This window comes from Thamnophis sirtalis, unplaced genomic scaffold, assembly GCF_051295495.1.
Source record: "Thamnophis sirtalis isolate CommonGarterSnake01/CBP01778 unplaced genomic scaffold, rThaSir2_p1.2 scaffold_2, whole genome shotgun sequence".
Lineage (NCBI taxonomy): Eukaryota > Metazoa > Chordata > Lepidosauria > Squamata > Natricidae > Thamnophis > Thamnophis sirtalis.
The window spans coordinates 28,273,738-28,300,243 of record NW_028261382.1 but is presented as its reverse complement, the minus strand read 5'-3'; the positions used below and the strand labels follow the sequence as shown (position 1 = coordinate 28,300,243).

The following is a 26,506-nucleotide window of genomic DNA, read 5'->3' as shown; positions in this document are numbered from 1 at the left end:
AATTATATGATCTCATAACATACAAATAATAATATGTATTTGTAACAATTTTTCTCCCCTACAATTGACAATATAATTGAAATTACTTTCTTACCATCCCATAAACCCATCTTATTTTACAACAATCCTACTTCTTCTTCCTTCCTTCCCTCCTTTCTTCTCTCCTTCTCTCCTTCCTTCTCTCCTTCCTTCCCTCCCTCCTTGATGAAGCTTTGCTGCTCTGGGTGGTCGCTCCTGGAGACAGGTCCCCATTACTTATCCTAGTGTTAGTACAGAGTCTAGAGCAAACACCACGCGTAAAATTGAAACATCGCCCATTAGGAGAACAAAATAGCGGCCACTTCCAAAAGTTAAATAAAATAGACCTCCGCAGCTTCTTCAAGCAGGGTGTGGATTTGAGGACTGACTCCTCAAATGTCACAAAGAGGAAGCGGGGGGGGGGAAGCTATTTTCCAAAGCACCCGAAGGCCAGACAAGGAGCAGTGGATGGAAACAGATCAAGGAGAGATTCACCCTAGAAATAAGGAGGAATTTCCTGACAGTGAGAACAATCAACCCATGGAACAGAAGTTGCCTTCAGAAGTTGTGGGAGTTTCATCACTGGAGCCTTTCAAGAAGAGACTGGACTGCCACCTGTCAGAAATTGTGTAGGGTCACCCGCTTGGGCAGGGGGTTGGTCTAGAGGACCTCCAAGGTCCCTTCCATTAATCTGTTATGTAACAAACTCCATTTTAGCTGCAGGAATTTCTGTATCCCCTACACGGGAAGGGGAGCACCCCTTGAAAACCCAAGGGCATTCCGGAGCTAGCGGCAGAAAGAGGCTGAACTATGGTGTATCTATGGTGTATTCTCTTGAAAAGAGGACATCCTTACTCCCTTTCTTCCAAGGACTCCCTGCCCCTGCCCTCCCCCAAGTCTCCTTCCTCCCACAAACCTGGATTGCAAAATATTTCCTGGCACATTCCAGCCGATTTTATTCTTGCTGACAGAAAATGCCTTCAGCAGATTCTTATTTCCGTAAAAGGGGGATTGACTTCTTTGGATTCTTTGTTGAAGCAAAGCAATAGCTCAACGGGAGAGAATAGAGCTGGAAGGGACCTTGGAGGTTGTCTAGTCCAGCCCACTAGTCAAGCAGGAGACCCTATCCCATTTCAGACAAGTGGCTGCCCAGTCTCTTCTTAAAAACCTCCAGGGATGAAGCACTTTCTAGTTACTACTAGAATCTAGTAGCAAGCTGTTCCACTGGTTAATTGTTCTCATTGTTAGGAAGTTTCTCCTTTGGTTCCACCACAAAACCATATTCAACTAAAGGGCGCTCGATGAAACCGCGTAGCTGACATCATCACAGCGCGACAACAGCGCGGAGAAAAAAGCACGCTGTAAACGCTAAACCTAAAATTAACACCTAAACCTAAACCTAACCCCCCTAAACCTAATCCTAAACCTAACCCTAAACCTAACCCTTAACCTAACCCTAAACCTAACCCTAAACCTAACCCTAAACCTAACCCTTACCTTAACTTGAATCGGATTGCTTTCAAAGCGCTATTTAAAGCGCCCTTCTTTCTCCGCCCTCGCTGTTGTTGCCCTGTTGATGACGTCAGCGACGCGGTTTAATCGGGCACGCTTTAGTCGAGCGCGGTTTTGTCGTGCCACGTCTCCTTCATCCCAGGTTGCTTTTCTCCTTCATGAGTTTCCATCCATTGTTTCTTTTTCTGCCTTCAGGTGCTTTGGAGAATAAGTTGACCCCCTTCTTTTCCTTGTGGCAGCCCCTCAAATACTGGAATCCTGCTATAAAGTCCCCCCCCCTCAGTCCTTCTTTTCTCTAGACTGGCCCTACTCAAATCCTGCAACCGTTCTCCCTACGTTTTAATCTTCTGGCTTTTAACCATCTTAGTTGCTCTTCTCTGAACTTTTTCCAAAGTCTCAACATCTTTGTGTAACCTGGGGACCAAAATCGGTTGCAGGATTCCAGGTGTGGCTTTACTAAAGGCTTTATAAAGCGGTACTAACACTTCACCTGATTTTTGATTCCATGCTTCTGTTTATACAACCAAGGATGGTGTCAGCTTTTTTTTAGCTGTTGCAGCACATGGCTGGCTCGGGTTTAAGCAACCGTCCACTCCCTTGCAAAATCTGACACGTTCCCAAACTCATTCTTGGAAAAAGGTAACCCATGGTGGTTGCTGGGGTTTTGTGTCTTTGCACAAATATTTGCAAGTTGCGTTAAATGTGAGGGGGATTGATGCTGAGAGCAGGTTCTGAAATGCCAGCCCTGTTGAATTGGCTAAGGAGCACAGCTGGAGCAATATTAAGGTAAAGGTTGCACTTATGTGCTAGTCGTTCCTGACTCTAGGGGGCGGTGCTCATCTCCATTTCAAAGCCAAAGAGCCAGCGCTATCCGAAGACGTTTCCGTGGTCATGTGGCTGACATGACTCAATGCTGAAGGCGCACGGCATGCTGTTCCCTTCCCACCAAAGGTGGTTCCTATTTTTCTACTTGCATTTTTTACGTGCTTTCGAACTGTGAGGTTGGCAGAAGCTGGGACAAGTCACGGGAGCTCACTCTGTTACGCGGCGCTAGGGATTCAAACTGCCGAACTGCCGACCTTTCGATCGACAAGCTCAGCATCTTAGCCACTGAGCCACTGAACCAGAGGCGGGGTTCCTACCAGTTCGCACCTATTCGGTATAACCAGTTCGTCAAATTTACCAAACCAGTTAGAAGAGGTTCCACCAGTGGACCCGCAAAGCAGGCCACACCTACAAAATTTTTTGAAACCCACCACTGACACACACACACACACACACACAGACACACACACACACACACACACACAAACTGACACAGAGAGAGAGAAAGAGAAAGAAAGAAAGAAAGAAAGAAAGAAAGAAAGAAAGAAAGAAAGAAAGAAAGAAAAAAGAAAGAAAAAGAGTGAGAGAGAGATGAAAGAAAAAAAGAAAAAAGGGACAGAGAGACAAAAGGAAGGAGAGAGAGAGAGAGAGAGAGAGAGAGAGAGAGAGAGAGAGAGAGAGAGAGAGAGAGAGAGAGAGAGAGAGAGAGAGAGAGAACACATGGCCGGCAAGCCACTCCCACCAGGTCACATGGCCCAGCAAGCCACTCCCACAAAGGAGGCCACACCCACAGAGTAGATTCCAAAAATTTTTGAAACCCACCACTGCACTGAACGTCCCTTCTGAGCAATATTACACCTGCCCTAATGGAGGGTTTTCTCCTCTCTGTGGCTTCATGGCTTAATGCTGGCTTGTGGCATTCGGTAAAAGGCTCCTTCTCAACAGACATCCACGGCTCAAAATCTGCCATGGGAGGCCACAGTGGAAGGAGGAATGACTACTGATCCTTTATCCCCTCTTAGCTACTCTTCCAAGGCGTGAGTTGGCTTCCTTGTGTAGCCCAGTTGTGAAGAGACGTGATCAGGGCAGGCTGGGTGCCAGCCATCACAGCAACAGATCTCCTCCACCGTGGCAAAACAAACAAAGAAGAAATCAAAACATGGCTTCCCAGAGGGAAAGCTCCATTCTTAATTGGCCACTAACAAGGGAGCCTGAGAGGGCCGTGGGGATTAATTTGACATCGGGTAGAAGCTTCGGAGATAATACCGCTCCCCACCCCGATTTAAGCTGTGTCAGCTTAGGAGAACCTTATTTTGGGAATGAGGGTTTATGTGAAAAAGGAAAGTTATTTTCTCTTCTGAACGGAGGTCCGATGGGAACAGGGAAAAGAGGCTTCTAGTTGGCCTCTTCCAATTGTCGGCCGGGCCAGGAAAAAAAATACTAACACAACGAGGCGAGCTAATTCTACTCTATTGCAAAGCTGCATTTCAGAATCTTGCAAGGATGATGAAGCTCTCAACGTCCTTTTTACAGCTTTGAGAAGTTAGGGAGTGTCTTTCTCCACCCATTATGCAGCTGGGAGGGGGCGGTCTATGCTTCCTCTGATCCAGGGGTGGGCTTCAAAAATTTTAGCAAGGAGTTTTCTGCCTGGCAGCTGGGTGGGCGTGGCCATATTGGGCATGGCCTAGTTGGCCTCCTGCACTATGGTGGGGGGTGTTTTTGCCATCCTCAGGCTCCGGAGTCTTTCTTTTAGCTTCTGGGAGGGCGAAAACGGCCTCCCTGGGCTCTGTGTGTGCTCGGCATTTACCTGAATCCAAAACGGGCTGCATGAGTACTCCTGGGAAGGGCAGGGTGGGCGGGGCCAGCCAGGAGTGGGATTTGGGGGTTCTCCAAACTGCACAGAATCTTGAGGTTCTCCCAACCCCCTGCGAACCCCCAGCAGCCCCATTCACTCATGCCGTTGCACTCTGGATCCCAAAACTCACTCGGGACTAAGATTTCAGGACTCAAGGAACTAGGGGGGAGGCAGGACTTTCCCTAGCTTAGGGGTTGGCAACCTTAAATTCTCAAAGAGCCACAAAGGTCCTAACCAGATGCCCCCCGTTCAATTCTGGAGCTGACCAGAAATCCAGTTTCCCCACCATAGAGCCTCTTCCTAGCATAGTGTCCTTTTTCTTCTGCTGACCAGAAGTCAGGTTCCCTCACCATAGAGTCTCCTCCTAGCACGACATCCTTTTTTCTCTGCTGACCGGAAGTCCGGTTTCCCCACCATAGAGTCTTCTCCTAGCGTGGTGTCCTTTTTCCTCTGCTGACTGGAAGTCTGGTTTCCCCACCATAGAGTCTCCTCGTAGCACAGTGTCTTTTTTCCTCTGCTGACTGGAAGTCCGGTTGCCCCACCATAGAGTCTCCTCCTAGCGCGGCGTCCTTTTTCCTTTGTTGATCAGAAGTCCAGTTCTCCCACCATAGAGTCTCCTCCTAGCATGTCGTCCTTTTTCCTCTAAACAGCCTGTCCTAAACAAAAGCCCTATCAAATTGTGGAGCCAACCGGTGACAGGGAGCCGCAGCAGAGGGATGAAAGAGCCACATGCGGCTCCAGAGCCACAAGTTGCCGACCCCTGCCCTAGCTGTTCCTGCTTTGCATTGGCATGGATTAATTCATGCAATATCCTGCCATTTCTCGACCCCAACATGTTCGAGAAGATGACTGGAGCTCAGCATGCTGGCTGGAGAACTCTGGGAGTCGAAGTCCACCGCATCTTAAAAGTTGGTGAGGTTAGCAATAGCAGTTAGACTTATATACCGCTTCATAGGGCTTTCAGCCCTCTCTAAGTGGTTTACAGAGTCAGCATATTGCCCCCACAGTCTGAGTCCTCCGTTCACCCACCTCGGAAGGATGGAAGGCTGAGTCAACCTTGAGCCGGTGAGATTTGAACCGCTGAACTTCAGATTACAGTCAGCTGAAGTGGCTTGCAGTACTGCACCCTAACCACTGCGCCACCTCGGCTCTAACCACTGCGCCACCTCGTTGACCAAAGATTGGCCTTATCCAGCTTTAATTGGCTGCAACCTACCTCAACGTAGGGTGAGAAGAAGTTTTGCAAATTCTGTTTGGTTGGGTTCCAATTCCTTCCTGTGGACAAGGATAAGGCTCTTAAGGGAAATAATCCAGAACTTCCTTTATCTGGCCGGCATTCTTGGGGATTAGTGGGAATGTTCCTGAGGAGCTGGAAGGGGCCAGAAGCTGCTTAATCAGGGCTACTGACTCTTAACAGTCCACAAATACTTATGGATACCCCCACACACACACCTCTATTTAGCCTGCAATGTCTGTAGCCTCCCAGGACTAAAGGAAATCCAGTCTCCACCTGAGCGGAAATTTGCCTGAATGGTGCTTAAGAGAAGAACTTCAATCAATCAATCAATAAGGAGTAGAGCTGGAAGGGACCTTGAAGGTCTTCTAATCCACCGCTCAAGCGGGAGATCTTGTACCATTTCAGATAGGTGGAGGTCCAGTCTCTTCTTAAAACGGCACTCATGCTCACACTGGAAAATGGAAGACCACAGTTCTTCCAGTTTCTGGCATGGCCACACGCATGAGGCTGATTGTTGCACACACATGTCATAAACCCAGAAGAGCAACGGGTGATGCCGCACATGCCAGGCAACATGGCTCCTTGTGCTACTTTGAGCACGCGTGCCACTGGTTCACTATCATGGCCCTATGCCATTTCAGATAAGCCACTGCCTGGTCATTATCTTCTTTTAACGACCCCCTAATCCCTTGCAGGGTGGAGTCTGGGCAACCGAATGGAGCTAGCAGAGTGTTTATTGGCCGGATGCCCTTCCCTGTTGCCAGTGCGGAGTTTTGTTCAGCAGATATATTCTCATTGTCACCCAAAGAGAGAAATTGTCTGCCTCTACCTAGGATCTCCACCTCTGGGCCACCGTACCGCTCCAGATAAGTGACTTGAGTCTCTTCTTAAAAAACCTCCCATGATGGAGCCACCTGCAACATCTGGAGGCCAGCTGTTCCATTGGTTAATTGTCCTCACTGTCAGGAAGTTTCTCCTTCAGTCCAGCTTGCTTCTTTCCTTGGTTGGTTTCCATCCCTTGTTCCTTGTTCTGCCTTCTTGGTGCTTTGGAAAATAAACCAACCTCCTCCTCTTTGTGACAGTTTCACTGTGTATGGTTGTGCAAACTCACAAACTCATTCTTCTTTCCCCTTTCCCTTTTCTCTCCGCCAGGGATCGAATGTGCCAACGAGATTGATGAATGCGAAGACGACCCTTGTGAAAATGGAGGCAGCTGCGAAGACGCCATCGCCGACTATATCTGCCGTTGCCTCTCCAACCCAGACGGGGTAGCCTGGGGTGGGAAGAACTGCTCTGTGGAGCTCACGGGGTGCAAGACCCACCACTGCCAAAATGGGGCTGTGTGCGTCCCCACCTTCCAATCGGAGGCCCATGGCTACCTGTGCCAGTGTCCCCCTGGATTTTATGGGCCCACCTGCTCCACCCGAACCACCTTCTCCCTCACCGACAATGGCTACCTCTTAATCAACGCATCTGCTGGGGATCATAAGAACACAAGTGAGCACGGAGCCAGGGTGGCTCTCCGGTTCCGGACCACTCTTCTCAACGGGCTCCTTTTCTACAGAGGCCACCAAACCGAGCACCTGCTCCTGGAACTCTATGCTGGCCTTCTCCAGGTGATGTTCTTGACCCAGGAGGCCAATGTATCATTCACGCTGGAGGCCCCACCAGTGAACGATGGCCACTGGCACAAGGCAGAGGTCTCCCTTCAGGAGTCTCTTGAGTTCAGGCTGTGGCACGAAGCTTGCCAAGGAGGCATCTGCCTGTTCAGCCATCCCCTTGGCGAGACCACCCCTCTTCTGCCCTCCTTTCTGAATATATACGTTGGAGGAGTTGAGGAGGCGTTGATGATCAACTGTACGGGACACTTCACCGGCTGCCTGGAAGACCTGCAGATTGACTCCAAGATACTCCTGCCAGAGGAAGTGGAAGGTCTACAGCTTCCCGGATTTCAGCTGGGTTGTGAAAGGACGGAGTGGTGTCAATCTCAGCCTTGTTCGCACGGTGGCCAATGTATTGACTTCTGGACGGACTTCCGTTGTCACTGTTCCCGGCCTTACGAAGGACACACTTGCTCCTACGGTGAGTAGCACGACACGGTTCCCATTAACCTCCATGAGACAGCCAGAAGTTGGGTAAGAGATAAAAATATTTCCAGAAACAATGATTGGAGCAGGTGGTAGGTGGGGAATTCATCAGCTTGGCTTTGGTAGAATAACAGGATTTGTTATTTGAGACAAGCCTTTCCACTGGTTGATTGTTCTCGCTGTCAGGAAATTCCTCTTTAGTTCTAGGTTGCTTCTCTCCTTGATTAGTTCTAGGTTGCTTCTTCTTTGTAGTAGCTCCTTGGATATTGGAACATTGTTGTCGTGTCACCTCTGATCCTTTTTTCATTGAACTAAAAAATGGTTCCCCCTCACACATGCATGCTAGTCATTCCCGGCTCTAGTGGGGCAGTGCTCATCTCCGTTTCAAAGCCGAAGAGCTAGCGCTGTCCGAGGACGTCTTCGTGGTCATGTAGCAGGGAGGCCTAATAGCCCCAAAACAGGGCGTGGGGGTGTGGAACGCATGGGGGGCATGAGGGTGCTCCCCCCATGGCCCGTTTTTGCTCCCAGGGGGGGTGCAGAAGGCTGAGTGCTGCCTGTCATACCCCCTGGCCATGCCCACATGGCCACGCCCACCCAGCCAGTCATTAGAGCAGAGAACAGATTGTTAAATTATTTGAATCCCACCACTGGGTTGAATCCGGAGAGGTTTCCGAGTAGTTTGGTTCTCCTAGGCCAGGGGTCCGCAACCATAAACACTCAAAGAGCCACTAAGGTCCCAACTGGAAGTTTCCCATTCAATTCTAGAGCTGACCAGAAGTCCGGTTCCCCCACCATAGAGTCTCCTCCTAGCACGGCATCCTTTTTCCTCTTCCTTCCCTAACCAAAAGCCCTATCAATTTTGAGCTGATCGGAAAACCCGCCCCTTACATGAGAGTCTTCTCCTGGCGTACTGTGCTTCCCTGCCCCAACTGGAAACTCCTCCCAAATCTGTGGCACCGACTGGCAACAGGGAGCCACACCAGAAGGATGAAAGAACCACATGCGGCTCTGGAGTTTGCTGACCCCTGTCCTAGGCTTAGAACTGGAAAGTTTTTTCTCTCTCTGTCTTTTCCAGAGTCACCGGCTGCAACATTTGGCCAGGACAATTCTTCTAGCTTTGTCACCTTCGAGGTTCCTGACAGCCTCGGGCCCGACTTTAACCTCTCCTTTTTTATCCGGACACGGAAGGCCAGTGGCCTCATCTTCCAGATCAGCAACAGAAGCGATGTTTTCCTTACGGTGTACTTGAAGGAAGGGAAGCTCCAGGTTGAAGCACCATCGGCTGCTTCGGTGGGGTCATCTGGAAATCTGGCCGATGGCACCAGGCACTTTGTGGCACTCTCCTTCCACGAAGGCCTCGCTCGGGCCAGCCTGTTGAACAGAGAAGAAGAGCTGGGAGAACTGTCCGTCACTCTTCTTGCTGCCAATTTTGAGATTCATGTGGGTGGGCTCCCCCACCAAGAAAAACTGGAGGCCTGGGGAGGCCCTTTTAAAGGCTGCCTGCAGGATATCCAACTCAATGACCACCAGATGCAGTTTTTCCCTCCCCCAGATAACGACAGCCTCCCACAGGACATGTATGTGGGGCAAAACCAGAACGTTGTTCCAGAATGCCTCTCAGATGATGCGTGCAAGGTAAGGACCAGGCTAAAGGGGGCCCCAGATGCACCCAGATATTTCTGAACGTGGGGAAAACATCCCTATGAGCGGGATGAAACAATGCGCCGGGTGGACCAGAGGTCAGTATACTTGTAGCATTATATCCCTGAGGTTGTTAAATTGTTGAGGGACCTCAAACGGATGATGATTATGGGCAAAATAAGAGCTCAACAGAACCCCTTGCTAAACTTCACCTTGTGGCACGACTCACTGTGGACGCGAGCTGAGGCAACCAAATTTGTCAGAGAAAGCATGGTGTTGCGTAGCGGCTCACACGTTCAGGCTGAAATGCTTCAGCATGTGCAGTTCAGGACACTTCTGGGGGTGGCTCTAACCTGGTTTGGAGAATAGCCTTGGCCGAGATCGGTGAGACTAGCCTAGATGCTCCTAGCGATATAGCATTTCTTTGCTGTGTTCTTACCTCTCATGCGGCCAGAAGGAGAACTATCTGGAGAACAAGACTAATGAAAGCCAGCAAGGTGAGGTATGGATCTTCTCTTTATCTTCAATATGTCCATTCATGTCCCCAAGCTGTGTTTATTAAAAAAAATATTGTTTTGGCCCACCGGCGGCCTGCAGAGCTGGCAGCAGAGTCGGACAATGAGGAAGTTGGGGAGGAACCTGGGCCAGTCCTGGAGTCTGGGGAAGGCTCGGACAAAGGCTCTGTGTCGGAGGCAGAGAAGGGGCCAGGGCCATCTGGGAGTTACATGCTGCCTCTGGAGCCTCTGCAGTCTGAAATCAGCGTGATAGAAGAATAGGGGGAGCCTGTTCCCAGTGCACGCATGCGCAGAGCTCCCAGAAGGCAAGAACAGTTAAGACAAAAGGGGCAAAAGCCTCGGGAGTAAGGCTTGGAGATGATTGGCCCCCTCCCATAAGACATAAAAGAGGAGCAAACGGACATGAGCTTTTGCAGGAAGTAACTTTGTTCGTTCTGGTCGGTTTAAACTCTGACGCTCCGTTTTGACTCTGTGCTCCGTTTGGCCTTGCCAAGCTAATTGGCAATTCGGTCTTTGGCAGAGTTTCAAGGGAGATAAAGGTGGGTCCTTATCAGCCTTATCCCGAAAGACTTTGGCAATCCTCTGTCGGAGTCTACACAAACTGTAGAATGAACGTAATTCACAGCCGTTGAAATAAAAAGAGGGTTTTGGGGACTAAGCGTGTGATTTTTACTTCCTCGGGAAGCCTAGGTCAGAACAAACATTTCCAGTTGCAAGGATGCACCTTCTCTGCATGCCTTGTGGTGATTCAATCTTGCCATTGGTTGGATCGATGGGACTAGAATGGCATTTCTCAACCTCAGCAGAATTCTGGGAGTTGAAGTCCACCATGTGGACATGGCTGAGAAACACTGATCTAGAGGCACCAGGAATGGGAATGATGTTGGTTGAGGTTCTGAATTCTATTGCCTGTACACATTGGATCACTCCTGATTTGAACATCTAGAGAGATTTCCTCAGGTTGAGTCCAACCTTCCTTCCTCGTTCAATAGTCATTCAGACCTCACCCAACACTCATCATCTTTGGCTGAAAGGCTAGTCTTCAAAGACTGCGACTCTTGGGGAGAAAAGGAGCATCCAAGTGTGGTGCCTCACCAATGTTTACATTTTTGTGTGGCACAGAGGAATCAAAACAGAGAGAGTGGGCTAGAGGTGGCCTCGCAATCAGGAGACCAGGAATTCAATCCTAGGTAGAGGCTGATATTTCTCTCTCTGGGCACAATGAGAATGTATCTGCTGAATAAAACTCGGCATTGGCAACAGGGAGCACATCCGGCCAGTAAACATTCAGTTCCATTCAGTTGCCCTGACTCCAACCTGGGGTCAGAAGAATGAAAGAGGAATTAAAAGAGAGAAAATGAGATAGTTGTTATTGGTGGATTGGTACAAATAGAAATTAAATCTGGGTGTACCAAGAAGTGCAAAGAAGATGTAAATATGGAAGTATACCTAAATTCCATATCTAATACAAGTTACAGAACACAACTTTCTTAATCATTTCACCCAGAGTTCTCCAACCTTGACAGCTTTATGACTAGTGGACTTCAACTCCCAGAATTCCACAGCCAGCATGAGGAATTTTGGGGATTGAAGTCCACAAATCATGAAATGGCCAAGGTTGGAGATCCTTGATTTAATCCATTGGGGACTAAAACTGTAGGCTCTGTTTCATTTCCAGAGGGAAAACAGGGTTGTTTTTCTCCTGATCGTGTTTTCTTTTTTTCTTTCAGCCTTCTCCTTGCCTCAACGGGGGTCTTTGTACTGTCACCTGGAATGACTTTAACTGCAGTTGCCCACCCAACTTTACCGGAAAATGTTGTGAGGAGAAAGTCTGGTGCCAACAAGATTTGTGTCCTCCACCTACCACTTGTGTGGATGTCCCCTCTGGTTACATTTGTAAGTGTTCCTTCAGGACAGTGGTGAAATTCATTTTTTTTTACTACTCATTCTGTGGGCATGGCTTGGTGGGCATGGTAGGGGAAGGATACTGCAAAATCCCCATTCCCTCCCCACTCCTGGGGGAAGGATACTGCAAAATCCTCATTCCCTCCCCACTCCTGGGAAAGGATACTGCAAAATCCTCATTCCCTCCCCACTCCTGGGAAAGGATACTGCAAAATCCTCATTCCCTCCCCACTCCTGGGAAAGGATACTGCAAAATCCTCATTCCCTCCCCACTCCTGGGGAAGGATACTGCAAAATCTCCATTCTCTCCCCACTCCTGGGAAAGGATACTGCAAAATCCTCATTCCCTCCCCACTCCTGGGAAAGGATACTGCAAAATCCTCATTCCCACCCCACTCCTGGGGAAGGATACTGCAAAATCTGCATTCTCTCCCCACTCCTGGGAAAGGATACTGCAAAATCCTCATTCCCTCCCCACTCCTGGGAAAGGATACTGCAAAATCCTCATTCTCTCCCCACTCCTGGGAAAGGATACTGCAAAATCCTCATTCCCTCCCCAATCCTGGGAAAGGATACTGCAAAATCCTCATTCCCTCCCCACTCCTGGGAAAGGATACTGCAAAATCCTCATTCCCTCCCCACTCCTGGGAAAGGATACTGCAAAATCCTCATTCCCTCCCCACTCCTGGGAAAGGATACTGCAAAATCTCCATTCCCTCCCCACTCCTGGGGGAAGGATACTGCAAAATCTCCATTCTCTCCCCACTCCTGGGAAAGGATACTGCAAAATCCTCATTCCCTCCCCACTCCTGGGAAAGGATACTGCAAAATCCTCATTCCCTCCCCACTCCTGGGAAAGGATACTGCAAAATCTCCATTCCCTCCCCACTCCTGGGGGAAGGATACTGCAAAATACCCATTCCCTCCTCATTCCTGGGAAAGGATACTGCAAAATCTCCATTCCCTCCCCACTCCTGGGAAAGGATACTGCAAAATTCCCATTCCCTCCCCACTCCTGGGGGAAGGATACTGCAAAATACCCATTCCCTCCTCATTCCTGGGAAAGGATACTGCAAAATCTCCATTCCCTCCCCACTCCTGGGAAAGGATACTGCAAAATTCCCATTCCCTCCCCACTCCTGGGGGAAGGATACTGCAAAATACCCATCCCCTCACCACTCTGGGGCTAGCCAGAGGTGGTATTTGCCGGTTCTCTGAACTACTCTAAATTTCCGCTAATGGTTCTCCAGAACCTGCTGAATTTCCCCCCTGCTCCAGGAATTGTAGGCAACTGCAGAAGTGTCGTTTTTATGTGTGTGTTTTTTAAAAGCAGGGTCACTAAGTATCTGGAGACCCTTTCCTTCTGCTCTCAGCCTAGTACAAATCTGTGGTAGATCCCATTACACTCAGCCTGCTAATTCTTTAAAAAGATGGCTTAAACGTATTACCGGTAGTTTTTAATCCAAGTCATGGGGTCATGCTCAAATCCTTAACATTCTTTTTTGTAAGCCTCTGTGCCCTCTTGTTTTCCATTCCAGGAAATTCAAATTCAATTTAAACAAGGGTTTTTCCACCTCCCTCCGAGAAGAAGCTCAAGAAAAAGGATTCATGTCCGCTTGTTTAACTTCTCAAAAAAACTTTCATTTATTATGACTTATGTTTCCTCCGATTGTCCCAAAGGTCCTTTTTCAGGAGGCAACTGGACTTCCTTGGTTTTTCTTGGAAGATGTTTCGCTTCTCATCCAAGAAGCTTCTTCAGCTCTGACTGAATGATGGAGAGGAATGGAAGGATTGATGCTCCTTGCAGACAGCTGGTCCTTTGCATCCTTTTAGAAGGTCGTTGAGGCCACTTGGAGGTTTCTCTGTGTCCTCAGGGTCACCTGAATGGTGCAAATAGTTTCTGTAGTCTGCAATTTTTCCTCTGGATAAACCTCCAAGTGCTTCAATGACCCTCTAAAACTGGGGTGTCAAACTCATGGCGGTGTCACGTGATGTATCAGGACATTTTCCCCCTTCGCTAAATTGGGTGTGGCCAGCTTGTGATGCATTCGGCCCATGGGCCAGGAATTTGACAGCCCTGCTCTAAAAGGATGCAAATGACCAGCTGTCTGCAAGGAGCATAAATCCTTACATTCCCCAGTATCCTTTGCAGTGTTCGAAATGTAACTTGGCTTTAGGATCTTTCCATCATATGTGGTGGTTATGTACAAAAGCCAAGGATTTTTGGCATCAGATAAAGACGTGGTTAGAAGAGATGCTAGATCAAAAGATACATTTGAAACCCAAACTATTCCTATTAGGAATAATAAAAGAAAAAAAATATAGTGAAGGAGTGACGTATTTAATGCTGCGTGTGATAACTGCAGCAAGATTGGTATATGCGCAAAATTGGAAAAACAGAGATGCCCCCACCGAAGAAGAGGTAATAAAGAAAAATTTTGACCTGTGCAGAAATGGACAGACTGGCACTAGAAATAAAAAATAGAGACGAGACAGAATATTATGAAATTTGGAACAAAATGTATCAACGGTTGGAAAGGAGGAAAAGGACAGAATATTTTGAGGATTGTAAAACTGGAACTGGATAATACAGAGATAACTGTATCAAAGAGGATAAAGGTTGTGTTAATAAGATAAATGTAGCTATGCACGATAAGTAAAAACTGTATTTGTTGTTATGTTAAAATATGTGTGGAAATGACAAAGCCAGAAAGGTTGCTCTATATCCAATGTTTTTAATGTTTGTTCAATAATTTTTTTAAAAAAACACCACGAAAGTCCAGTTGCCTCCTGGAAAAAAAACCACCTCTGGGACAACCATGACCTGGAGAACTGAGAATCTCTACACATTTTCCTTTGATTGATTTCTCTTTGCAAGGAACTCTGTTTATGCATCTTGGTCAGCTTAGTATTTCACTCCTGGTGATGGCCGTAGAATGGTCTTTGACCAGCGTTCATCTTCCTTGAACTTCCTGGTGGAGATCTTTGAAGTGCTCCTTGGCAGTGGTGAAATTCAAGTTTTTTAACTACCAGTTCTATGGGCGTGGCTTCGGAAGGATACTGCAAAATCTCCATTTCCTCACCACTCCAGGGGAAGGATACTGCAAAATCCCCATTCCCTCCCCACTCCTTGGGAAGGATACTGCAAAATCTCCATTTCCTCCCCACTCCAGGGGAAGGATACTGCAAAATCCCCATTCCCTCCCCACTCCAGGGGAAGGATACTGCAAAATCTCCATTTCCTCCCCACTCCAGGGGAAGGATACTGCAAAATCCCCATTCCCTCCCCACTCCAGGGGAAGGATACTGCAAAATCTCCATTTCCTCCCCACTCCAGGGGAAAGATACTGCAAAATCCCCATTCCCTCCCCACTCCAGGGGAAGGATACTGCAAAATCCCCATTCCCTCCCCACTCCAGGGGAAGGATACTGCAAAATCCCCATTCCCTCCCCACTCCAGGGGAAGGATACTGCAAAATCCCCATTCCCTCCCCACTCCAGGGGAAGGATACTGCAAAATCCCCATTCCCTCCCCACTCCAGGGGAAGGATACTGCAAAATCTCCATTCCCACCCCACTCTGGGGCCCGCCAGAGGTGGTATTTGCCAGTTCTCCAAACTACTCAAATTTTCCACTACCAGTTCTCCAGAATCTGTCAGAAACTGCAGAATTTCACCCCTGCTCCTTGGTGTTCTCCACTGGACAACCCTTCCACTCATGATCTTTGGTTACCATGTCATCCTGCAGGTCTGGCCCATGCCACATTTGACGAGCACGACGCCGTTGAATTCATGGCAAATAGGTCCGTCACCAGAGCTCTTCACAGCCTCCGCCTGGATTTCAGAACGCGGGACAGTGATGCCGTCTTGATACAAGCCGTAGAGGAAGTAGACTCTCTTCTGGTGGCTATTCAAAACTCTTCACTCCTGGTTGAAATCCGGAGTGGGAATGGAGTGGAGGGAGCAAACTTTCTCAGGCCCGTGCCCATCTCTGATGGCTCCTGGCACACCCTCTCGTTGACCATGGAAGAGCCCTTGGCCTATTCGTCGAGGTGGCACCTCCAACTGGACGATTCCACCAATACCACTCTCCTGGGTAATGCCGGCAACCTGGATTTCTTAAGAAGCAAAGCATTTATCGTCTTGGCTGAAAACTTCACGGGCTGCCTGGGACACGTAGACATCGGGGGGCTGTTTTTGCCCCTGGCCAGCCACCCTTTTTACCCACAGCCAGAACAGTTCGTTCAGGTGTCCAGCAGGCCGCTTCGTCTGGGCTGCCAAGGAGAAGACATCTGCTCTTCCAGTCCATGTCATCACGAAGGCTCCTGCTTGGACCTCTTCAACGCCTTCCACTGTGCCTGCCAGCCTGGGTGGGAAGGGCCGCTGTGTGAGGCCAACACAGATGATTGTAAATCCAGCCCGTGTCTTCACGGCAAGTGCGAAGACCTAGTGGGGGACTTCCAGTGCATCTGTCATAAGGGTTTCATCGGGAAACGTTGCCACATCAACGTAGATGACTGCATGAGGCACCAGTGCCAGAATGGAGGGACCTGTGTGGACGACGTCTACAGCTACTCCTGCAAATGCCCACCAGAATACTCTGGCCCACACTGCGAGTAAGTCTGTAGGAAGTCTGAACTGGCAAGAATGAGAATTCTCGAGATGGTTTTCTTTTCTTGCTCTTTCTCGGAGTTGGGACACAAGGTAGGAGGTGCGGGAATCCCACCTCAATCTCTCTTTCCAACCAGATGTCCCAAACCTACTTTTCCAAAATACCAACTGGGTTTTCTTGGTTCTTTTCCTTGAAATCGTTTCGCTTCTCATCCAAGAAGCTTCTTCAGTTCCAGAAGTTCATCCAACAACTGAAGAAGCTTCTTGGATGAGAAGTGAAATGTTTTCAAGGGGAAAAACAATTAAGTGCAGTTGGCTTGGGGGGGGGGGGTTGCGGGTGGAAAGCATCTTTGGGACAACCATGACTTGGATGATTGAGAATCTCCATAGACATTTTTCCAACCAAACCATCTAGTCATCTCAGTCTTAACCTCAGTGCAAGAGGACAATCGCTTGTCTGACTACATAAATCAGTGGGACAGCAGAGGTGAGGACAGTGAGCCACATAGGAACTTGACATATACTGGTGGAGCTGGTGGGAGACTCAGACAGTGAGGAGGTTGGGGAGGAACCTGGGCCAGTCCTGGAGTCTGGGGAAGGCTCGGATGAGGGCTCTGTGTTGGAGTCAGAGATGGGGTGAGGGCCATTCAACAGTTATCAGCTGCCTTCTGAGTCAGAGATCAGTGGGGCAGAAGAACAGCTGGAGCCTGTTCCCAGTGCACAGAGCTGCCAGACGAAGGGAACAGCTAAGGAACAAGGGCCCATCCCCCGTGCATGCGTGCACATGTCCCCTGCCTGTGCTGTACCCCCGCCCCACATGCGTGGTAGATACCCAAAGGCCAGCAGGAGCTGGGCTGGGGCGACGACTGGCATGCCCGCAGAGAGGGCTCCGCGTGCCACAGGTTCATCATCACGGGACCCTATGGCTACAAGAGGAAGTTGATAGTTAACCTTTTGAAGCACATCTATATAATGTCTGGTTTCTAAATCAAGGTTCCTCTCCTCTTTCTTTTCTTAAATTCCAGGTGGCCCTTCCCCCCTGAACAATGCGGCAAGAACTTCACCTGCTTGAACGGCGGCAAATGCCTGAGTGGGCCTTGGGGAGCCAACTGCAGCTGCAAGGACGGCTACACGGGAAAGAAGTACGGTGACGTTCTTGACCGCCAACCCCCGTCTTTCCAGGATTAAAGGGGGCTCTTTAAAAGCCGTTTGGCCTCTTGGATCCTCACCCCGTTCCCCATTTCTTTAAGGCAGTGGCTGATCCCTACCTCGCTTTATTTCCAGGTGCCAGATCAACGTCAGCGATTGCGACCCCAACCCCTGCAAAAACGGGGGGACCTGCCAGCACGCCATGAATCGGTTCTGGTGTATCTGTGGTGCCAACTACGCTGGGGAATATTGTGATGTCAGTGTAAGAAAGAGCCTGTCTTTCCCTCCCCTCCAGAATAATGGGGTCGGGTTTCCCCCCCTCCCTACACTTGACTCAGAAAAGGAGTTAACATCTTTCCCAAGAATAAACCAGGGAGGTTGTAATTCATGCCTCCTCACCAGGGGTGGGATTCAGCAGATTGGACTGTTTTGGGGCAAACCAGATGCTAATTTTACATCTGGTTCGCTGAACTGGTAGTTGCAAGGACTGGCTGGCCCCGCCCCTCCCACTCTGCACCTCCTAGGAGTCTCCACAAAGCCAGGTAAGCACAGGCCCCTCGCAGAAGTCTCAGGGTGGGAAAAACAAGCCTCCTGAAAGTTCTGGAAACGGGCCCGGTTCTGGCCTCCAGAGCCAGGGGGAGGCCATTTTTCTCCTCCCAGAGGCCGAAAAAAGTGCCCCCACCTGCTGTAGTGCAGGAGATCAAGTAGGCCATGCCCACGCAGCAGCCGGGCAGAGAACCAGCTGCTAATAGTTTTCAATCCCACCCCTGCTCCTCACCCTCTCAGTGCTTGGATGGAGGGGAGTAAACGTTACATTGGTTACATCCGGGGTGTCAAACTCAATTTTGTTGAGGGCCTCATCAGGGTTGTGTTTGGCCATGGGGGCCGTGGCCAGGGTGGGCATGGCCAGCTCGATGTCACTCGTGTAGGGGGCACCTGTGATGGCCCTAATGCTCTGCCAGTAAAAACCAGCTCCTGAGCTCCTTTTCAGCTGCAATGGCCACCTGCAACTCTCAGCCAGCAAAAACGGAGCTCTGAAGTGGGTTACTTAGACAAGTTCTTGACCTACCATCAAAACTCAGTCTAAGGTATAGGTAGCCCTTGACTCACGACCACAATTGAGCCCCAAATTTTCTGTTGCTAAATGAGACCATTGATAAGCAAGTTTGGCCCCATTTTCTGACCACAGTTGATAAGTCAGTAACACAATTGGTTAAGCGAATCTGGCTTCCCCATTGACTTTGTTTGTCAGAAGGTCGCAAAAAGGGACACAGCAAACGTCATAAACAGGAACCAGTTGCCAACCATTGGAATGCTGCAGTGGTCACAAGTCACAGCGTGTGCAGCTGGTGGAAGACGGACAGTGAGGAGGTTGGGGAGGAAGATGGGCCAGTCCTGGAGTCTGGGGAAGGCTCTGATGAGGGCTCTGCGTTGGAGGCAGAGAGGGGGCCAGAGCCATATGCCAGTTATCAGCTGCCTTTGGAGTCAGAGATCAGTGGGGCAGAAGAACAGCTGGAGTCTGTTCCCAGTGTTCACATGTGCAGAGCTGCCAGGAGAAGAGAACAGCTAAAGAACAGGGGTCGACTTGGGAGGAAGGCCACAGGTGGATGGTGAATGTCCCCTCCCAGAGGGAATAAAAGAGGAGCGAAAGGGGAGTGGAGTTTGCAGGAGACCATTAGTTCAATTGATTCGTGTGAAGATCTGTTCCTGACTTCTTGCCAAGTATTGCCTGCTACAGAGTGGCGTTTGGAAGATATCTGCCTGGTAGCTCTCCAAGCCTGATAAAGGTCTGTAGTTGTGAAATCTCTTGAAAGACTCTTGGCCGGGACTTTGCTGGAGAGGAATTCCCTTTAACCTAAATAAAATGGGTTTTATCGGGACGAGGAGTCTACTTCATGATCTTGGGAGGCCTAAGGCCTAAGAGAGCCGAGGTGGTGCAGTGGTTAAATGCAGCACTGCAGGCTACTTCAGCTGACTGCAGTTCTGCAGCTCGGCTGTTCAAATCTCACCGGCTCAAGGTTGACTCAGCCTTCCATCCTTCCGAGGTGGGTAAAATGAGGACCCGGGTTGCTGTTGGGGGCAATATGCTGACTCTGTAAACTGCTTAGAGAGGGCTGAAAGCCCTATGAAGCGGTATATAAGTCTAACTGCTATTGCTATTGCTAAGTCAGAACACATTGTAACATGGAGCAGTCGCTAAATGAACTGTTAGAAGTTCTACCTGTAGTTTCCTGCTGGAAGCTGTGTGGTCTTCAAAATATTTTACCGGGGCCCAAGACAAAGAGTCTTTGGAAGATTAGGGGCTGAGGAGCATCTGAAGATCTGGGAGGAGTGGTGGAGGAGACACAAAAACACACAATAAGGCCATTTTCCAAGCTGGTTGACCGAGCTCTTGCCCCAAAGGAATCCTTAATGCAATGATCTTGCTCAAGTAGAGGGCGTCCCAGATCCATGCACTTGTTTTGATGTAGACCTTAAAATCCACTTCTGATCTACTTATACTTCTCCCTGTCCTGGTTTCTATCCCAGCGTTGCTAGGCTGTCAGGTGTCTCCACCGTTGAGATCACAACCTGGTATTTTTAGCACGGCTTACACCGACTTCACGTGGCTCGGTGAGGAAGCTGCGCCAGGTTGGAGAGAGAGCTTCTGCAGGTGGAGGGTGTATTTTGAGAAGGTGCTTTAGGTAGCCTGAAGGTCAGACAAGGGACAATGGATGGAAATTGATCCAGGAGAGATTCAACCTGGAAATAAGGTGGAATTTCCTGACAGTGAGAACAATCAACCCATGGAACAGAAGTTGTGAGAGCTTCATCACTGGAGGCTTTCAAGAAGAGAATGGTGTAGACATGGTGTAGGGTCTTCCTGTTCTCCTTTCCTTAGTTCAGCCTTCCAACTTCTACAGAGGAGTCCCCCAACCTCTTCTAGGTTGGCAGCCCGGAGCGGGGGAGGGGGATGATTTCGTGGGAGGGCAGGCAAATACCTGTTACTCTCGAGAGTGGGGCCATGAGTGTTCCAACCTAGGCTTCCCAAGATCATGAAGCCGACTCCTCGTCCGGATAAAACCCCTTTTATTTAGTTTAAAGGGAATTCCTCTCCAGCAAAGTCCCGGCCAACAGTCTTTCAAGAGATTTCACAACTACAAACTTTTATCAGGCTTGGAGAGCTGCCAGGCTGATATCTTCCAAACTCCACGCTGTAGCAGCAATTCCTTGGCAAGAAGTCTGAGACAGATCTTTACCCGAATGAATTGAACTAATTGCCTCCTGCAAACTCCACTCCCCAGTTGCTCCTCTTTTATTCCCTACAGGCTCCAGCTATTCTTCTGCCCAACTCCAAAAGCAGCTGATAACTGTCGGACTGCTGTTGCCCCCTCTCGGCCTCCAATGCAAAGCCTCCATCAGAGCCTTCCCCAGACTCCAGAACTGGCCCACGTTCCTCCCCAACCTCTTCACTCTCCGAGTCTGCCACCACTTCCACTGGCTGCTGGCAGGCCAGAAAAGTGAGCCCTTGCAATGCTCATGGAGGGGGAGGGGCCACAGGATACGACCTGAGACTTCTCAGGAAACAACTGAATGAAAACTCCTGGTGATCTTCTACCGCTGCTCCATAGAGAGTATTTTAACTTATTGCACCTGTGTCTGGTTGGCCAATTGCACAGTGGCAGATAGGATGTGCTCCAGAGGGTCAACGTCATTGCCCAGAGGATCATGGGTTGCCCTCTCCCCTCTTTGGAAGAGCTTTAGAGCTCCTGCTGCCTTAAGAAAGTTCAAAACATCCTTAAAGATCCATCTCATCCTGGGCACCCTTTTTTTTTGAACTATTACCATCTGGCAGATGGTACAGGATAATAAAAACATGGACAAATAGGCTGAAAAACAGCTTCTATCCCAGAACAGTAACTATATTGAGTTCTATGGTATTTTTGTTGTTAGTTGCAAAGTCGTGTCCGACCCATCACGACCCCATGGACAACATTCCTCCAGGCCTTCCTGTCCTCTACAATCCTCTGGAGTCCATTTAAGCTCACGCCGGCTGCTTCGGTGACTCCATCCAGCCACCTCCTTCTCTGTCGTCCCCTTCTTCTTTTGCTCTCAATCTTTCACAGGATGAGGCGGCCAAAGGATTTGAGTTTCCTCTTCAGGATCTGGCCTTCTAAAGAGCAGTCAGGGTTGATCTCCTCTAGGACCGACCGGTTGGATGGCCTTGCAGTCCAAGGGACTTGCAGGAGTCTTCTCCAGCACTAGAGTTCAAAGGCCTCCATTCTTTGGCGCTCAGCCTTCCTTATGGGCCAACTTTGACAGCTAATGTGAAATGGTCTATGATATAGTGCAATATTAATGCAATATCAGGGGTTTTCAATTCAATTATATTGAATGTGAAGGATGTGTGTGTTTTTATTGTGACAGTTATAATGTACACAGAAGAAGGCATTTAATTTCATTGTAGGAGGTGCAGTGACAATAAACTAAACTAAACTAAACTTTGTTGTTTTCTCTGCAGAGAGGGAGTCTCCCAGGCCATGCCTTCCCCTTCCCCTTGGTTGAAGTGGCAGTGCCAGTTGTCTGCAGCTGCCTATTTCTTCTCATCATCATCCTCGTCCTGATGATCGTCACTGCCCGGAAAAGACGCCAGTCCGAGGGAACCTACAGCCCGAGCCAACAGGAAGTAGCCGGAGCTCGCCTGGAAATGGACAGTGTCCTCAAAGTCCCTCCAGAAGAACGTTTAATATAAGCCACCAGGGGATTTCATAAAGTTGGCACTTGGCGTGTGGGCAGAGTAGGTCTTCTCTGCTCCCTTCAAAAGACCAGGGTGGCGGTGGAGTTGGGATGCCCGTTGAGTGGTGTCCCACCTGTGCATCTGGGACCTTTGAGGGACCTATGTTGGTTCCTCTCTGGCACTGACAGCCACTGGCCTCTCAATCCTACCATGCCTGTCCATTCTCATGCCTCGGAACCAACCCAAGAGGCTGCCTTGGCAGGTTGCTGTGAGGAAGGACAATCGCCTACAGATTTCTGAGCATCAACCAACCCACAAGAGACTCAAAATGGAAGCCCTGCCTCTCTTCTTGGGGTGGTTTAAGGGTGACTCTCTTTGTGATGGCCTGGGAGAGCGTGGGTTAAAAAATGGTTGTGTTGGATTGTTGGATGATTGTGGCATTCTCACGTTCTCTACTTGTTTAAGAGGGTTGTGATGGCTCTGGTTTTGGCATGCGGGGAAGGATTTGGAGGCCTCATTTCTAGAGGCAGGGATAAAGGTAAATATGCGCTAGTTGTTCCTGACTCTAGGGGGTGGTGCTCATCTGCGTTTCAAAGCCGAAGAGCCAGCGCTATCCGAAGATGTCTCCGTGGTCACGTGGCCGGCATGACTAATCACCGAAGGCGCACGGAACGCTGTTCCCTTCCCACCATAAGTGGTTCCTATTTTTCTACTTGCATTTTTTACATGCTTTTGAACTGCTAGGTTGGCAGAAGCTGGGACAAGTCACGGAAGCTCACTCCGTTACACAGCGCTAGGGATTTGAACCGCCAAACTGCCGACCTTTCTGATCGACAAGCTCAGCATTTTAGCCACTGAGCCACTGCATCCCCTCCAAGGCAGGGACAAGACTTCCTACATTGTCAGGATTGGTGTGACAAAAGACACAACAGCTGGGCAAATTCACTTCCTCACTTTTGACATTTGAAGCCTCTTCTTAGAGGGGTGCGTTGTCAACAGGACTGGTCTGGGGGACCTTGCTAATGGCGCTCCCTTAGAAATGACCAAGTTATGGATGAGGCTCACAAGGAAAGTTCTCAACTGTTGTTCCAAGGGGTGAAGGACATCTTGCCCTATCCTGGTGATCAACGCGAGACTGTCAGCAGCTCCATGCTTCTTGGAGCAGTTGGAACTACTGAGTTGCTCCTCATCCCTTCAGACATCTCAGGTGTGGCCATAAAAGAGGACATGGACAACTTGGGAAGCCAACAAGCCAAGCCACCAGGAGACCACAGGGTGTGAGCGGAGGTGCTGAATGTCCACACTCCCTCTGCTGAGCTGAATGCCAGTCGTTAGATCCAAAATATCTCTGCCCCTCCTGTAGTGACCACTGTCTTCTGGGCCCGGCCTGCAGCCATACCGGTTGTCCAGAAGGTCAGGACATTCATAGTCCCTGTACGACTTTGGTGTTTGCAAAACAAGCCACTATGATTGAACGTAAACTAGCTGAGAAGATACAAAGGAAAAAAGCACCAGGACTGGGTGAAGTGTATTATTGTTTTGGACTGTGAAAGGCTGAGCAGCTCGTGGCTGGGAAATTCAACACAAACTGCACACCTATCATTAGTCGCACTGCAGCTGCGAAACAGAAGAGGGTAAGCAACAAAAGCTGCTTAACCCCACTAACACACCACAAGAAGTCCAAAATATCTCCTCCTCCTCTCACAGAACAAAACATGAACTTATCATTACCCTCCTCTAGATGAGAGACGAGTACCTACAATTTCTGTGACCTCCTTCACGTGTTCGGGTACAATGCACCCATCCTAAAGTGCCTTGTAAACAAACCACTTGAAACAGTATTAACCCAAGATCCCTCAGCTTCTTCCACTTCGCTTCACCCTTCGGTTATAATTTTTGATAAATGTAGAAATGATTCCACTCCAACAACTTAAGAGCCATCTATTTCTCCCAGGGAAAGTTCAGGTTTCTATGCTAAACTGTAGGGGGGTAGAAGTTTGACTCTCGCTAACAAAGATTTCTCCTGTTTTAGTGTAGGCTGAACGTATTTGGCTGTTCCTTCCTTCCTCCTTGGTGCATCCACAGGAAGTCCGAGGTGCTAGAGACAGGTGTGGTGGCAACTTTGCTCTCTTCTTCTTCTCTTGTTCCCCAAGAAGCAACCACAGAACGCTGGTTGGAGAAAATACACCTCATTCTACATGGTGAACCAGACCCTTGAATGTGTGGTCAACTGTAGCTCACAACCGTCGGCACCTGACTGCCATAATTTACGAAGAATAGTGAGAAATCTTTTCAGAAACACTACATGTTCCCTAAAATTGAAACCTGGTTTAGTCAGGGTTGGTGTGAATTCCTACAGATGGCTGCAAAAGGAGAACACTGTTGGAGTCCTCCTAGTGGTGGGATTTTTTTTCCTATCAGTTATGTGGGTGTGGCTTGGTGGGCATGGCAGAGGAAGGATACTACAAAATCTCCATTCCCTTCCCACCCCCGGGGGAAGGATACTACAAAATCTCCATTCCCTCCCGACTCCTGGGGGAAGGATACTGCAAAAAAACCCATTCTCGCCCCACTCCCGGGGGAAGGATACTGCAAAATCTCCATTCCCTCCCGACTCCTGGGGGAAGGATACTGCAAAAAAACCCATTCTCGCCCCACTCCCGGGGGAAGGATACTACAATATCTCCATTCCCTCCCGACTCCTGGGGGAAGGATACTGCAAAAAAACCCATTCTCGCCCCACTCCCGGGGGAAGGATACTGCAAAATCTCCATTCCCTCCCCACTCCTGGGGGAAGGATACTGCAAAACCCACATTCTCTCCCCACTCCCAGGGGAAGGATACTGCAAAATCTCCATTCCCTCCCCACTCCTGGGGGAAGGATACTGCAAAACCCACATTCTCTCCCCACTCCCAGGGGAAGGATACTGCAAAATCTCCATTCCCTTCCCACCCCCGGGGGAAGGATACTACAAAATCTCCATTCCCTCCCGACTCCTGGGGGAAGGATACTGCAAAAACCCCATTCTCTCCCCACTCCCGGGGGAAGGATACTGCAAAATCTCTATTCCCTCCCCACTCCTGGGGGAAGGATACTGCAAAATCTCCATTCTCTCCCCACTTCTGGGGGAAGGATACTGCAATATCTCCATTCCCTTCCCACACGACCAGCCTACTTTCCAGATCTATTCTCCTGTGCAACTGAGACTCGATCAGCTGGGACTCTGGAGGCAGTGAATAGATCAGGGACGTGGCCAGCCAGGGGTGGTATTTGCCAGTTCTCCGAACTACTGAAAATTTCCGCTACCGGTTCGCCCGAACCGGTCCGATCTGGCTGAATACCACCTCTGGTTCTTCCTGATGTAATGTTGTGGGACATGGTTGGGAATATTTCAGAAGTACAAATCAAAAGGAAATAGCCTCCCCAAGAGGCTAATGTGGTACTTCAGCCCATACCTCAGACATAAGAGATATGTACATAGATGCAGGGGTGGGCTGCTGGGGGTTCGGGAGAACCTCTAGCTAAGCTTCTGTGCAGTTCAGAGAACCCCCAAATCCCACTCCTAGCTGGCCCCATCCAACCTCTCCCAGGAGTTCCCATGTGGCCTGTTTTGGATGCAGATAAGTGCACTGTGTGCAGAGAAGCTTGGGAAGGCTGGAAACAGGCACATTTCTGGCCTCCGGAACAGTGGTGGGTTTCAGCCGGTACGGCCCAGTACATGCATACCAGTAGTAGCCAGGAGCAGCGACCACCATACCGGTATGCTGGCTCGTTTGAACCACCCGCCCACGCGCGTTCCATACCTATTTGTAAAGCAACCGGGCCAATTGCGCACATGTGCACATTGTGCGGCGCATGAGCAACCTCCGATGAGCAGCTGGGTGTTGCAGGGGCAGTGGAGTGCACATGCGTGCACACATGCATGACCAGGACGCCTGGCCCCATGCGCAGCGTACCGATAGCGATGAAGAGAGGAACCCACCACTGCTCTGGAGCGTGGTGAGGCTCCTTTTGCCCTCCCGGAGGCTTGCCATCAGCCTCCAGAGCCCAGGGAGGGCAAAAACACCCCCCCCCCCCAACATGGTGCAGCATGGACACGCCCACTCCTGGTCCCACCCAATTGGGCAGGGAACCCCTTGCTTCAAAGTTTTTTGAAGCCCACCCCTGCATAGATGTCCTTCTTCCCTGAGGGTTGGCTGTAGTCATCACAACACAACCCTAGGAAGAGGCTCCCTCAAATCGGATTCTTCCCACCCGCCACAAACAATTCCTTCTGTATTTTGAGCACAGGAGGGGAGAAACCTATCTCTCTTCTCCCAAAGGCAGGAAAGGTCAGGACGGAAGGAAGAAAAGTTAGGGCAACTGGTTGACCTTGTGTCTTGCAAGGCTCCTGGTTCATGACTCCAGCCTTTCCCCTTGAAGACCTCCGAGGTG

General features: G+C 49.5%; 1 protein-coding gene across 1 annotated transcript in view; it reads left to right on the top strand.

Moving 5' to 3' along the window:
- The window catches only part of CRB2 (crumbs cell polarity complex component 2), a 66,518-nt gene extending 41,931 nt beyond the window's left edge, over positions 1-24,587 (top strand). Inside the window, exons 7-13 of the mRNA XM_087704574.1 lie at positions 6,600-7,529; positions 8,610-9,169; positions 11,421-11,586; positions 15,343-16,210; positions 17,231-17,347; positions 17,490-17,616; positions 21,856-24,587. Coding sequence (XP_087560700.1) covers positions 6,600-7,529; positions 8,610-9,169; positions 11,421-11,586; positions 15,343-16,210; positions 17,231-17,347; positions 17,490-17,616; positions 21,856-22,086 — 2,999 coding nt within the window. The 3' untranslated portion in view covers positions 22,087-24,587. The remainder of the gene's footprint in view (positions 1-6,599; positions 7,530-8,609; positions 9,170-11,420; positions 11,587-15,342; positions 16,211-17,230; positions 17,348-17,489; positions 17,617-21,855) is intronic.
- The last annotated feature ends 1,919 nt before the right edge of the window (positions 24,588-26,506 follow it).